The following is a 15,838-nucleotide window of genomic DNA, read 5'->3' as shown; positions in this document are numbered from 1 at the left end:
AAAAAAATATAAGTCTAAGCATTTAAGGGTTTTGGCCAAATCCACAAATACTTCCTATTTTCTCCTGGATGTTGTTATAGATAGAATAACCTCAAAGGGATAAATTAAAGGCCACTGTGGATAAGAAACAAATAAAATTATAGCTAGATTTACTATTTTACAAATAATTTCCTCTAAACCCCAAAATATATAGACCTCTTAGTGGCATTAGGATTGGAGGAAGACTCATTAACAACTTGCGGTATGTAGATAACACAACCTTCCTCACCCAAACTGAAGAGCACCTGAAGTGTTTGCTGAAGAAGGTCAAGGACTGCAGCCTTCAATATGAATTGAAAGTCAACATCAAGAATACGAAGATTCTCACCACTGGGCCAATTGACAGCACGATTATAGATGGAGAAGAGATTGAGATTGTTAACACTTTGTTTGCTTGATTCCACAATCAATACCCTTGGCACCAGCAGTCAGGAAATCAAAAGACAAATTGCATTGGAAAAATCTGCTATCAAGGGCCTCTCCAGAGTGCTAAAGAGTAATGATGTCAGTCTGAAGACTAAGGTGCACCTGATCCAGGCCATAGTCTTCGCAGTCACTTGCTAGTCTTCAGAGAGCTGGACAATGAATAATGATGACAGAAGAATTGACACTTTTGAATTATAATTCTGGAGAAGAGTCTTGAACATACCATGGACTTCCAAGAGAATGAACAGTTTTATCCTGGAGAGGATGAAATCAAGTTACTCCTCGGAGGCTAAGATTTTGATCTGTCTCACATACTTTGATCATATTGCTAGAAGGGATCAGTCCTTGGAGAAGGAAATGACACATGGTAGAAAAGAGGGACAGCACAGGAGAGGAAAATTCCGGATGGGATGGATTGACACAGTAACTGGTGTAATAAGGGCAGTTGTGTCAGAGGCAGTGAGATCTGCTTAGGACAGAATAGGGTTCAGAGCTATTGTGCATAGGCTCACTCTGAGTCGAAGGTGATTTGATGGCACATAACAACAACAACAACAACAAACAACAAAGACTCTTAATTGGACTGAAGCTTGAAATATATTGCTCTTCATAAATAAGCATGGACTCTCAAAAGAGAATTTTTCTTCATTTCTTGGTCTTCTAAGAAGTATTTTATTATTATTACACTTACACTGTGGCTTGAGAGTAAGGAGATAAGTGTCCTTTTCATTATGAGTAATGAGAAGTGAACTAGACAAACAAGGACTGTCCTTCTCTTCTTCTACTGCAAAAGGATCTATAATTTCTGTAATCACTGAAGAAAAAAATCCTTGACGATTCGTGTGCTGTAATACCTCTTTTATAGAAGAACTTCCAGATTTCCTAAAAGTAAACCAGCAAATATTAAGAAATTTGACACTAAATTTGATTCACATTGTGCTTCGTACAATCATTCCCATTCATCATATTTTATCAAATTAAGCAGCACTGAACTATGCCCACCATTACCCTGTCTTTCCAGATCCCTGCTGGATCTTTCCTATTGTTATGAAGGTTAGTGTGAGACACATTGTATACTAACTTTGTAAGCAAACTAATATAAAATAAAAATTTATTTTTTTATTAGAAAAGATTTAAGAAATTGAATTGGGGGGGAAGGGTGGGCAGGGAGAAAAGTGCAACAATGAATAAATGAAAATCCAAAGTCTCTGTAAACGTTCATTAAAATTAATTTAAAAAAATGTGAATTCACCATCAGGTTAGATGAGTAAGTTTATGACTAGATTATGTCCAGACTCTTTACCACAAACGACTAACAAACGAACATTTGCTCAACAGTTACTGAATCTCCTTAGAAACGCCAGTAGTAAAATACCATTGTTTCATCCAAGCTATGGCATTTTCATTCACTTCATATGTATACGACAGTTAGATAGTGAATAAGGAAGACCAAAGAAGAATTGATGCCTTTGAGTTATGGTGTCAGTGAAGAGTAGGTCATATGTCATGGACTGCCTAAAGTCCAAACAAAGAAGTACTGGATGTACAGCCAGAGTGTCCTTAGCAGTAAGGGTGATGAGACGGCCTCTCATATATTTTGGTCATTTTAGCAGGAAGGACTAGTTCCTAGAAATGCACACTATACTTGGAAAAGTCAAAGGTCAACAAAGGAGAGAAAGACCATCAGTGAGATGGATTGGCCAGTGGCTGCATAAATGGGCTCCAGCGTATCACAGATTGTGAGGATGATACAGGAGCAGACAGGATTTCCTTCTGTTATGCATGAGGTGACTGTGAACTGGAGCCAACTCCATGACCCCTAACAACAACAAATTATTTTTTATTATTAATTTTAATGAAAGTTTACAGAGACTTTAAATTTCCATTCATTCATTATTGCACTTTTCTCCCTGTCCACCCCCCCCATAATTCACTCTTCTTTTTGAAAAGTAAAATAAAATTTCTTTCATTGTTATACAATCTCTCCCCCCAGATCTACTCCACTGTGCAGCCTTCGTTCTGGACTCCTGTCATGACAATAATACCTAATCATATATCCCATTAAACAGTTCTCTCCATCCTCTATTTCAATGCAGTCTTTCTAGTTTATCCCATCTTTCTCAGTCTCTGCCAATGTCCTCCCAACCCCAGTGTCAATCCTGTTTTACAGCAGTGGCACCATGCAAGATTTGTCCTTTTGTGATGGAGATATTTCACTCAGCATAATGTCCTCCAGGGTCACCCATTTTGAATAATATTGCATTATTTCCTTGTTTTTCAATGCAGTGTAGTAGTCCATTGTGTGAATATACCACAGCTTCTCTATCCATTCGTTTGTTGATGGGCACTTAGGTTATTTCCAACTCTTTGCTATTGTGAACAAAGCTATGATAAACATGGGTGTGCATATATTTGCTTGGGTGGCAGTTATGGTTTCTTTTTAAAAAGTATTTGCAATGAATAAATGATTGTAGGTACAAAATTCTATCATTCTATTTCCAGCCTCCTATCAATTACCAAGCCCATAGATCTCAATCTGCTGGGATGCTGCAACCTTTAGAGACAGGGTGAGTTTCTTATAATCTGAAATTGTTCCCTTTTTTAGTTCTTTAATTTCAGGAGTTAAAGAATTTATGCCTCCAAGGCCTACTGCAATACAGTCAGACCCACTCAGTAGGTGAGTGGGTGGCATGTCAGTGGATCTTTATAGAGGAGATCATTCCATCTTTCTCCCACAGAAATGTTCTTGGGTTTTGACTACCTACTTTCAGTTGGCAGCTCAGCATAACACTATGACACCAAAGTCTCTTAAAACACATTGTTCTCAAGTTGATTCTTTTTTTCTTAATTAGACTTGGATTTTTTTTTTAAGTATGAGTTGAGTGAAAACTGTTGAGTGAAAACTTACAGAGAAATGTGGTTTTCCAATCATGCAGACAGGCTTTTTTTATATGAATAAAAATACTCATGCTGTAACCACACTCTTTCCACTTCTTCCCTATAATTCTCATTCGCATTTACCTTTCTCTCTTACCCCTTCCTGCTTCTGAGTTTTATCACTGGGGAAATTCTACCCTTGATTGTTCTCAGGAGAGAGAATCTCCCTGTGTTGAACGACTTCTGACACATGGCAACTTGACACTTGACTTTAGAGGTTGTAAATCTTAAGGTGCATCTGATTCAAGCCACGGTATTTTCAATTCCTAGTTATGCATCTGAAAGTTGGACAATGACTAAGGACAGAGAAGAATCAATGCCTTTGAGTTGTGGTGTTGGATAAGACTTACGAATATCTCATGGACTGACAAAAGAATAAGCCAAAAGAACAAAGCATATGTCTTGAAGAAGGTGCAGCCGGGTGCTTCTTAGAGGCCAGGATTGTAAAACTTTGACTCCCATTCATTGGGCTTATTATTAGAAAGGGCCTATCCTTAGGAAAGGATATCATGCTTGAAAGGCTCAAGGGTCAGTAAAACAGACGAAGGCCCACAACAGAATAGACTGACACAGTGGCCATAGCAGTGGGCTCGAATGAATCAGTAAGATGGTGTAGGATAGGGCAGGATTCAGGTCAGCTGTTCATAGGGTCGCTATGCATCATAGTTGACATGACAGCAACAGAACAAAACCCAAGGCAGTAGATTACCTCATCTTTCTTCCAAGGAGTGGCTGGTGGGTTAGAACTGCTGAACTTTCAATCAACAGTCCAATACTCAGCCCAATATGCCACCAGGGTTCCCTAAGCAACTAACAAGACCCTTAAAATAGTTTTCTGGTTAGTGGTTCTTGCTGATTTAATTAGAAGAAAACATTTCATGATTTCTGCATCCCACGTAAGATGGAAACCAGTACGTGCAATTATTTTTCTTTTGTGTATCGGAATTACTCGGTAAGGGAACAGCATGAATAGATAATCTTCAGTGTGGCCCAGGCAAGTTGCATTTCCTATGTGACAAAGACGCATTTCAATAGCTTGGTCTGATGGTGCTAGTGTGAATGGCCCCAGGTTGGTTTTGGGTTTTTTTTTAAATTGGAACATATAGCAAGACAGCTTGAGTCTATAATGTATTTAGGTTCTTAAGAGTCAGAAAAAAAAGGAAAAAAGTGTATTCATTTTGACAAAAATAACCCTATAAAAAAAAAAGATGAAGAATCCAGAAACTAGTGTGCAATTTAAGCAAATATGAAGCAAACCATGAATTACCTGGAGTAGATAATTTTTCCCAAGTGAATATTGCCGAATTTTTTGAAGTTTATAGTTGCCGGAGGTTCATCCGGGGGGACATAAGCAAAGAAAATAATCTCATTTAAGTAGATGAACTGCGGAGCAAGGGCAGTCATAAAGCCCATATCAACATTCTGGAATATGAAAAAAAAAGAAGTACTGTGTTTAAGCAATCTTATATTCATTTTCTGACAAGATGCAAACAGCCGGTTTGTTTCCAGTTCACCTTCTTGTTAGGTGCAGATGAATATGGAGTCTGACTCATCGTGACACCGTGAACAGCAGATGTGAACCCTGTCCTGTCCTGTGCCATCCTCATCATCTCTGACATAACTGAGCCCACTGAGTCCCTGTGTCTGTCCATCTCATTGAGGGTCTTCCTCTCTTTCACCGACCCTCCACCTTTCCAAGTATGATGTCCCTTTCCAAGGAATAGGCTCTTTTAGCAACATGCCCAGTGAGTCTTCTGGTGGCTTAGTGGTAAGGAGCTGTCCCACCAACCTTAAGACCCTCAGTTCAAATCCACCAGCTGTTCTATGGGAGAAACATGGGCAATCTCCTCTTGTGCAATTTACTGCCTCTGAAAATCCACTGGAAGGTCAACTCTGGGTAAGTTTCAACTTGATGGTATATAACAACAACAACAACAAACCAGTAACATGCCCAAAGTATGGGATACAAAACTTTGCCATCCTTCCCTCTAAGGGCCACTCTGGCTGCACTTTCTCCAAGATTTATCTATTTGTTCTTTTGGCAGTCTAGGGAATATTCAGTACGCTTTTTCTAATACTACAGATTAAGGGCATTGACTCTTCTGTCATTTTTATTTATCAAAACATTACTGTTCTCCTAATCTAGTGGAGAATCTGTTCTGTGTGAATACAGTTCAACATGTTGTGTTTGACTATCCATGTACATGTAAGGGGAAAATGTGTGTTTTATGTTGAGGAGGAACTGTAATTCTGATGACTAACATAACAAGTGTTTGCGCTTTGTAGAAGGTTCAAGTAGAAGGATGTAAGGAAGCTTGATTCCTCTAGAAACCCCTAGTTAGTCTACCACCTTTTGGGGAGGCATCTGGAGATGGAAGTTTTAGAACCGGGTTGTTATTTGAGGTTCTGTTTAGGAAAGGACCTGTGAAGGACTTCTCACTTGAAAGTAACCCTCAAAGTGAAACCAGAGTGTTCCTTGGAGGCAAAGATAGTGAAACTCCATCACACACACTTTGGGCATGTTTTCCAGACAAGCCAGTCCTTGGAGAAGAACATGATGCTTGGAAGGATGAAGGACCAGTGCAGTAGAGGAAGACTGTGAACAAACTTGAATGACATGATGGCGGTGGCACTTGTGTTAGTTGTGTCAGCAGTGATAGTGATTTTGGCTCAGGACAGATCAAGTTTTACAGCCATTGTTCATAGGGTCACTAGTAGTCATAATCAACTCTAAAACACCTAACAACAGCAAGATGGCACCAGGACTCATTTGAAGAATTATAAAATAGCATTCTAAATTCCATTCTCTAAAATGACATTCTACTTGTTAGTCATAATACTGCATTATTGAGGTGATACTACAAATTGCCAAACTAGTGATCAGAATGTATCAGTAGTGTCCTGTGACACAGCATCAGAAAAATACATCCCAACATTTATAGAAAAAAAAATAAAGTTTCTATAAGAACTAAAAAAAAAAAGTAACCCTCGTAGTCTAATGCTAGGACCCTCCATGCTATCCTGTGATTCTCCTGCTTCACGTTGCACGTGTCGTTCTCATTTCCTCTGATTCACAGGCTTCTCTAGCAAGCAAGACGGGAATTCTTCTTCTTAATTTCAATGAAAATTTACAGATACTTTGGATTTCTTTTTAAAATTTTTAAAAATTTTATTAATTTTAATTAAGGTTTACAGAGATTTTGGATTTCCATTCATTCATTGTTGCATTTTTCTCCCTGCCCACCACTCCCCGACCCCTGTTAGCTCTTCTTTTTGAAAAGTAAAATTCTTTCATTGTTATACAATCCCTCCCCCAAGTCCACTCCACTGTGCAGCCTTCATTCTGGACTCCTATCATGACAATAAGACCTAATCATATATCGCTTTTTAATAGTTCTCTCCCTCATCTGTTTCAGTGCAGTATACATTATTTATCCCATCTTTCTCAGTTTTCACTCAACCCCAATGTTAGTCCTGTTTTACAATAGTGGCTCTATGCAATATTTGTCCTTTTATGACTTGAGATATTTCACTCAGCATAATGTCCTCCATGATCACACATTTTGTGTAATATTCATGAGTTCCTTGTTTTTCAATACAGAGTAGTATTCCATTGTGTGAATATACCAGAGCTTCTCTATCCATTTGTTTGTTGATGGGCACTTGGGTTGTTTCCGAACAAAACCGCAATAAACATGGATGTGCATATATCTGCTTGGGTGGAAGTTATGATTTGTTTAGGGTTTATTCCTAGTAGTGGAATTGCTGGGTCAAATTGTATTTCTATTTGCAACTTTTTGAGAAAGCTCCATACAGCCTTCCACGGTGGTTGCACCATTTTACACTCCCACCAACAGTGAATAAAGGTTCCAGTTTCTCTGCAACCTTGCCAGCATATGATGTTTGCCGTTCTGTTAAATTTTGCTATTCTGACTGGGGTGAGATGATATCTCATAGTTATTTTGATTTGCATCTCTCTTAGAGCTAGGGATTTTGAACATTTCTTCATGTGCTTATTGGCCTTCCGAATGTCTTCTTTGGTGAAGTGTCTGTTCATGTCCTGTGCCCATTTTTCAATTGGGTTATTTACCTTTATCTTGTTGTGGTGCTTGAGTATTTTATAAATTCTAGATATAAGTCCCTTGTCTGACATGTCATTACCAAATACTTTTTCCAGTCTGTGGCTTCCCTTTTTACCCTGTTGAAGAAGTTTTTGGATATGCATAGGGATTTGATTCTTAGAAGTTCACATTCATCTATTTTATCCTCTTGTGGTTGTAGATTTTCCAGGATGCTTGTGACTGTTTATGTTGTGGATTAGGACTTCTAGAGTTCTTCCAAGCTTTTCTCTAATGAAGTTTATAGTCCTTGGTTTTAGTTCTAGGTCCACGATCCACCTTGAGTTGGTTTTTGTGTATAGAGTGAGGTGTGGATCTTGCTTGAGTCTTCTGCAGATAGTTTTCCAATTTTGCAAGCACCGTTTGTTAAAAAAGGTTGTCATTTCCCCACTTAACTTATTTCATCTCCTTGTCAAAAATCAGTTGACCATATGTAGATGGGCTGATTTCTGGATTCTCAATTCTATTCCACTGATCTATGTGTCTGTCATTGTACCAGTACCACGCTGTCTTGACAACCACGGCAGTGTAGCAGTATTTAAAATCAGGGAGTGAGATGCCTCCTATCTTGCTTCTCTTTTTAAAGAGTGCTTTTCTTATTTGGGGCCTTTTTCTATTCCAAATGAAATTGGAGATTGCCTTTTCCATCCCGTTGAAGAGTGGAATTGGTATTTGTGTTGGAATTGCATTGAACCTGTAAATTGCCTTTGGTAATATTGCAATTTTCTTTTGGTAATATTGTCATTGAGTCTTTCTATCCATGAGCAAGGGATATGCTTCCACTTCTCCCAGAATTTTTTTTTTTTTTCGTTTAACCCAGGCATTCTTGACCATGATTTCTAACACACAGATCTTCTCTTCTTGTCCTGCTTTCTCCTCTTCTGATCCTGGGACGTTTTAGGCTTGAGAAGAGAGATGTGAATGATCCCCTAAGGAGATGAGAGGAATGACCTTATTGTTGTCAGATGAGGAAAGGGTGGTAAACAGCACAGACTGGCTAGGATGACTCCAACACTCATTGCCATCATGACTTCCTTCCTCGGCTCTCAAATTTGAGCAAGGATGTGAGTGGGAAGGAGATACAAGGAAGATAAGCACAGGATGGTCCAGAAGGCATGAGGCTTTTTAAGATTACTGGAAGTTACTTCCAATTCCAGCGAGGGTGATGGCAAAAGTATCCGTGAAAGGTACATGCACATTCAGTGGAAGACAGTGTAGTGGCTAATGAGAGTAATTTGTCTGGGATAGGCTTATGAGTTGTGTGATTCTGGGGAAAATTGTTTTTTTAGGTCCCTGCCAGATCCCTTCCCATTTCCTCCACCCACCAAACTGTGCAGCCCTGTGGTTTTGCCCCTACCCATCCTCACTCCTCTGCTCCCACCCCATCCACTCTTGAGTCCCCATTCACATTTTAGTAGTTATCCTTCTATTTTTTCTGTAATGGTCTTATGTGGTATTTGTCCTTATTAGACTCTGTTAGTTCGCTCAGCATGGGTATCTCCAGTCTCTCCCAGGTTATGTAGTGTTCTTGGAAATCATTGCTCCTGAGTGCTGCATAGTATTCCATTGCATGAATGTACTACAATTTCTCAATCCATTCAGTTGCAGTTGAATATTTGGGCTGTTTCATGTTCTTGCGATGGTGGAAAATGCTGCTATGCATATTGATGTACAGATCTCTGTTTGTGTCTCAGTTCTAATTTCCTTGAGGTATTTTCCTAGTAGTGGAATAGATGGGTCATAAGGAGTTTCTGTGTTAAACTTTTTGAGTAAATGCCAAACGGTCTTCCAGAGTAGTTATTCCATTTTACAATCTCACCAACAGTGTACGACAGTTCCCATCTTACTATTTCCTCTCCAACATTTCTTGTTTTCTCCCCTGCTACTCACCCTGACCTCAAAACCTACTACGCAGCTGTAGTAACCAAAGCAACATAGTACTGGTACAATGACAGGCACATAGACCAATGGAACAGAACTGAGAACTCACAGATGGACCTCTCTTATCTATGGTCAACTGATACTTGTCAAGGAAAGAAAAGCTATCAAATGGGGAAATGGCAACCTCTTTAACCAATGGTGCTGGAAAAACTTCACTGCTACCTGCAGAAAGCTGAAACAGCATTCACATCATCTCACCATATAAACAAATCAACTCAAGGTGGATCAGAGACCTGGGAGTAAAGCCTGAAACCCTAATGTTCACCAAAGACAAACAGGGATCAAGCTTTGAAGGCTAGTCTATGGTATAAGGACAAATACAGCCAGAAATGCACAATCTGGAGAGGATAAAAATTGATGAATGGAACCTTCTGAAGATTAAATCCCTGTGCACATCAAAAACTTTTTTCAACAGGGTGAAAAGAAAACCTACTGACTGGGAACAAACATTTGACTATACTGTCTCAGACAAGGGTCTCATAACAAAAATTTACAGGCTGCTCCTGGAACTCCAGAAGAAAAGACTGAAAATGCAATTACAAAATGGGCAAAAGACATGGAAAGACTTTTCACAGAGGAAGACATGTGGATGGCCAACAGACACATGAAGATATGCTCCAAATCACTGGCAATAAGAAAGATGCAAATCAAAACCACAATGAGATACCATCTCACCCCAGTAGCAGTGGGGAAATTCTTTAGCCAGTAAATGAGAAAAAGTTGTAAAGATTTAGAGCTCACAGTAGTGCCAGAACATAAAAAAACCAAATAATGATCAGCAATTCTTTTTATGCAGAGAAGAGTAATTCATGATTTGTTTGGTGTGGGTTGGGTGAGATTGTTGAGTTTTGGGTTCAAACGTATAGTAAGAATCAAAATCCCCATCTCCTTTCTATTTTATCAATTCACATTTTACTCAAAAGAGCTAAGATATTTTATACAAACTACAAGGTAAATGCAAAGTTGCAGTAATTGGGGTTTTTTTTGCTTTTATTTTTAATTCTCCCCCACTTTAATTTTTATATTCGTTTGCATACAAAATCTGTATACACCATCTATCATCTCTATATCTATCATCCATGTGCAATGCATTTCATGCATTCCTACCTTCACATTGTGTTTCAGTCACTCACGAACGTTGCACTTTATAAAATTAATCACCATAGATCTATGTCTACTATTCCCCTGGCTTTTCAAGTCCCCATAGCATCTTTTCTAATTCTTTTACTCACGTCACCCAGCTCATCCAAGTCAGTTATCTTAGTAATTTCCTCCCCTCCCCACGCTCTGTCCCCACAACCCTCGGCCCCCTTCTCCTTGCTGTTTTGGAATTTAATCCACATTTACGTTCGTAGTAACATTATTTACAATAGCAAGATGGAAACAACCCAAATGTCCATCAACAAATTACAACACCTTCATACAATGGGATATTATGCAGCACTAAGGAGCTATGATTTTGTAAAATACTATATAACACGGGAGAATCTAGACAGCATTATGCTGAATGGACTAACTCAGTCTCGTAAGGACAAATACTGCCTAAGACCATGATTGTGAAAATAGAAGGATAACTAGTAAGATGTGGATAAAACTGTGGGTTTTTTGGTTTGTTTTTTAGTTCTACTGTCCCTTTCAACTGAGGGTCTTCCTCTCCTTCTCTGACTCTCTACTTTTCCTGGCATAAGGCTCTTGTCCAAGGACTGTCTCCTCTTGATAATATACCCAATCCTTTCCTCTGAGGAGTCCTTTGACTGCACTTCTCCCAGGGCAGATTCTGGCATCCTGTGATATGGTCAGTAATCACTGTGGACAGCAGGGACAACGGTGCATGCATGCACAGCAGAGGTTGTGAGGATGGTGTGGGATCAGGCAGGGTTATTACATACGATCGATATGACTGGAGTCGGCCTGATGGCCCCTCACAGTGCCCTTCCCTCCCCTCCCTCACACTGGGGCACAGGTAGGTTCTCTTTCCTCGTTGTTTGGTGGTATATTACTGTGAAGATACCGGAATTAAGATATCACACAAGCAAACTCCAAAACTCACGACTAGCAAGTTGATTCTGATTCTGAATAACAAACCATTTAGTCTGGGGCTGAGAAACATTATGAGAGGAGACTGCCCATCTTTCGCCCCAGGAATGGCTGGTAGATTTAAACCACTGACCTTCTGGTTAGCAGCTGACACATCACACGCAAGGTACCTCCAGAGCTCAATGAATTTTAGAAGACACAATGTATGGGAATGATCGTGTGAAACACAGTGCAGATGAAGGAATGTATAGAACACAATGGATATGAATAAAGCACCATACATATAACTTTTATATGCAAATCAGTAGAAAATAAAAACAAAATTTAAGAAAAGATATCATGTGTGCAGTTAAATCTATATAAGCCTAAATGAGACTTGGAAGAATATGTTGGAAATGCTCTTTGGTGTAGGGAAAGTTTTAGTTAAATAGTAGTAGTTGTGGTTGTTGTGTACCATCCAGTTGGAACTGACCCATAGCTGACATTCCACGGGGTTTTCAGGGGCAGTTAATCACATGGGAGGAGGGGCAGTTAATCACATGGGAGGAGATTGCCCATCCTTCTCCTACTAAACAGAGCAAAGAAATAAATAAGAGCGTGTCTTCAAGAAAGTACCTCATTGTGTTTATACAATATGATATCTATTCTTAAAACAAGAAAGTGCAGTTACACAGCACAGCATCACTGACCGTTTTAAAAATGGCTTTCGAGTTTCCAGTGGCTGAGAGTGGGTCAGCTTCAAAATGATCAGGAGTCAGTTTATGTATGTAGCCCAGGTGGTCATAGTATAACGTGAACACTTTATCAGTAATAGTTCCAATTTCACTGTATCTCTTTAATCCTGTCAGGAGAGAGACAAGTCTTTTAATGTTGCATGGCACAACTCAAAAACTTTACTATTGCATTTAGTGAACATTCCTTTCTCTTGGCTGAGATGTGGGAGCTAGCCATGGGAAACCTGAGATAGTAAAATACAAGCTAGTTAGTCTTTATCGACTTCACAGAAAACCTTTTCTAGATTCGATTTCAATGCAGAATGTATTCACTGAGTTAGAACCCCTCTTTCCCCAGAATACAACCACCACTGCTGTCGAGTCAAATTGAACTCACAGTGACTCTGCCTTGATTTCCAAAGATTGTAAATATTTTTATTTTCTTCATTAGTTTATTCATTGTCTAACTTTCAGATGCATACAAACCAGTGGAAAATAGTCTTTTGTGTCAGGTACACCTTACTTTTTTTTTTAAAAATAAAACTTTTATTTTATACTTGTTTACTTACAAAGTTTATCTATGTTATTTTTCACACTGAATCTTTCCACTTTCCTTTATCCACTCCCCCACTCTTCCCTCCAAACAATCAAATTATGTGACCATATGATTAAGCTTGCCTCCCACCCCCCAATCCTCACCTTTCTGCTACCCCACCCCCCGCCTTGGATCCTCATACACATTCTACAATGGTCTTATACAGTATTTGTCCTTATGGGACCAAGTAGTTCACTTGAGATGTTCTGCATACACGCTGCTTGAAAGGCTGTAAATCTCTGTGGAAGGAGATTGCACACCTTCAGGAAGAAAGCAGTGAGGGGACAACATCAGGATGACAAAGGATTTACTGATTGAGACCCCCAGCTCATTAGGTATCTCTACTGGAGTGTGTGATTATATTTTTTACCATACAGACACCAAATAACACTACACTGCTTTATAGTACCATCTTTGGTATGCACCCAGTATGTGTGTGTGTGTATAGGTATAGGTATAGGTATAGGTATAGGTATAGATAATGACGATGACCAAGAGAGAGCTACGTTGGCCTAGTGAAAAGAAAGCTATGCTACCAAGCCAAAGGTGGGTGATTTCCATCTGGGGCCCTTGGCCAGGTTCAAACTGTCTTCCTGTCAAACATTCTTCTAGGTGGTATAGCACTGGTCTCTGCGTTGCTGTACAGAGGTAACTCGTGGTTACTGTGATGCTGAAGCCTGTGACAGTGATGTGCCAATCGTGGTAATGGGCACCCATGGCGGACAGTGTTGGCTGGAGCTTCCCGACTTAAACAAGCCTGGAAGCAGGAGCAGCATCCACTTCTGAAATGGCTTGCCTCTGGAAACTCTATGTACGAACAGTGCTCAGGCTGTTCATTCATAGGGTCACTATGAGTCGTCTACGACTCGATGGCATCAAACAACAACAACAACAACATAGGTATAGGTATAGGTATAGATATAGATATATAGTCACCTGTTTGACTATTGTATTCTGTAGCATTGGTCTGTCTAGTTTCTAGTTCTGTATAAACATCAGGCTGTATAATGATGGTAGCTTTACAAGAAGACTTGATATAATGCTAGTGAGGTTGTGGAGAGGTCGTAACTCTTATTTGCTGCCAGTAGGACTGTAAAATGTTAGAACCATTATGGAAAGTGGTCTTTCTCAAAAAGTTGGAAATAAACATACCATTTAATCCACCAATTCCATTACCGGGATTATATCCTAAAGAAACTAGAGCCATAACTCAGGCAGATGTGTGCACATGTTTATTGTTGCATTATTCACAACAGCAAAGATAGAAGCAACTCAAGTGACTATCAACAAAGTAATGGATAGAAAAACTATGGTACATTCATACAGTGGAACATTATGCAACATTGATAAGCAATGTACTCATAGAACATTATCCAAAATGGGTGAGCCTGGAAGACATTATGCTCATTGAAATATCTCAGTCAAATAAGCTTCATCAGAGAAACGCTTGGAAGATCTCTAGAAGCCCTAATCCACAACATGAACAGTCTTCGAAACATTCTGAAAAACTCACAACCAGGAAAGGATAAAATAGATGAATGGGACCTTCTAAGAATCAAATCCCTATGCACATCCAAAAACTTCTCCAACAGGGTAAAAAGGGAAGCCACAGACTGGGAAAAAGTACTTGGTAATGACATGTCAGATAAGGGACTTATATCTAGAATTTATAGAATACCCAAATGTCACAACAAGATAAAGATAAACAACCCAATTGAAAATGACACTTCACCAAAGAAGACATTCAGATGGCAAACAAGCACATGAAGAAATGTTCAAAAGCCCTAGATCTAAGAGAAGTGCAAATTAAAACAACCGTGAGATATCATCTCATCCCAGTTAACAATAGCATAATTCAACACAGCAGCAAACAACAAATGCTGGCGAGGTTGTGGAGAAACTGGAACCCTTATTCACTGTTTGTGGGAGCATAAAATGGTACAACCACTATGGAAGGCAGTATGGCGCGTTCTCAAAAAGTTGCAAATAGAGATACCATTTGACTCAGCAATTCCACTACTGGGAATTTACCCTAAAGAAATCAGAACTGTCACCCAAGAAGATATCTGCAGTTATCAGTAAGCACCCATGTTTATTGCTGCATTGTTCACAATAGCAAAGAGATGGAAACAATTCAAGTGCCCATCAGCAAACAAAGGGATAGAGAACCTGTAGTATATTCACACAATGGAATATTATACAGCATTGAAAAACAAGAACTTAAAAAATACAAAATGGGTGACCCTGGAGGACATTTTGCTGAGTGAAATATCTCAGTCACAAAAGAACAGCTACTGCATAATGCCATTGTTATAAATCAGGACTGACATGAGGGTTGAGGGGAAACTAAGAAAAGAAGGAATAAATAATGTACACTGAATTGAAACAGATGAGGAATAGAGCTGCTTAAAAGGAATATATGATTAGGTATTATTGGCATGGCAAAAGTCCAGAACAGGGGCTACGTAGTAAAGTGGACTGGGGGGGGGGCGGATTGTACACAATGAAAGATTTTTTTTTTAAAGAGAAAAGTGAACTGAGGAGGGTGGACAAGGAGGAAAATATGCAACAATGAATGAATGGAAATCCAAGTTCTGTATAAACTTGCATTAAAATCTTAATTTTAAAAAAGAAATATCTCACTACATAACACTGCTGTATTAAAATAGAACTGATAGGGGGAGTTAGAGGGAGAATAGGAAAAGAGTGGATAATAATGAACACTGCAAAGGGAGAGAATTGCCTAAAGGAATATATGATTATATATTATACACACACACACACACACACACACACACACACAGATATGATTCATGACAACACTCTGGAAAAAAGAGCATTGAGAATAGACTGGAGGAACGGGGGAGGGAGGGAAATGGGCAACTGTGAATGAATGAAAATCCAACCTTTCTGTAACTTTCATTAACATTACAATTAAAGGGAGCTCTGGTGGCCTAATGGCAAGATGCTGCATTGCAATCCCAGAGGTACATGGTTCAAATCCACCAGATGGTCTGCTGGAGAAGGAGGGG

At 39.2% G+C, this 15,838-nt stretch overlaps 1 protein-coding gene across 1 annotated transcript in view; it reads right to left on the bottom strand.

Moving 5' to 3' along the window:
• CATSPERB (catsper channel auxiliary subunit beta) overlaps positions 1 to 15,838 on the bottom strand; it is a 211,865-nt gene that overhangs the window by 51,318 nt on the left and 144,709 nt on the right. Inside the window, 3 exon segments of the mRNA XM_006879213.1 lie at positions 1,157 to 1,347; positions 4,670 to 4,824; positions 12,188 to 12,339. Of these exon segments, the coding sequence (XP_006879275.1) occupies positions 1,157 to 1,347; positions 4,670 to 4,824; positions 12,188 to 12,339 (498 nt within the window).

This window comes from Elephantulus edwardii, unplaced genomic scaffold (assembly GCF_000299155.1).
Source record: "Elephantulus edwardii isolate Elephantulus edwardi_28Jun2011 unplaced genomic scaffold, EleEdw1.0 scaffold00002, whole genome shotgun sequence".
In the NCBI taxonomy this organism is placed as follows: Eukaryota; Metazoa; Chordata; class Mammalia; order Macroscelidea; family Macroscelididae; genus Elephantulus; species Elephantulus edwardii.
Note: the sequence above shows the minus strand (reverse complement) of the source record. Positions and strands in the feature narration are given on the sequence as shown.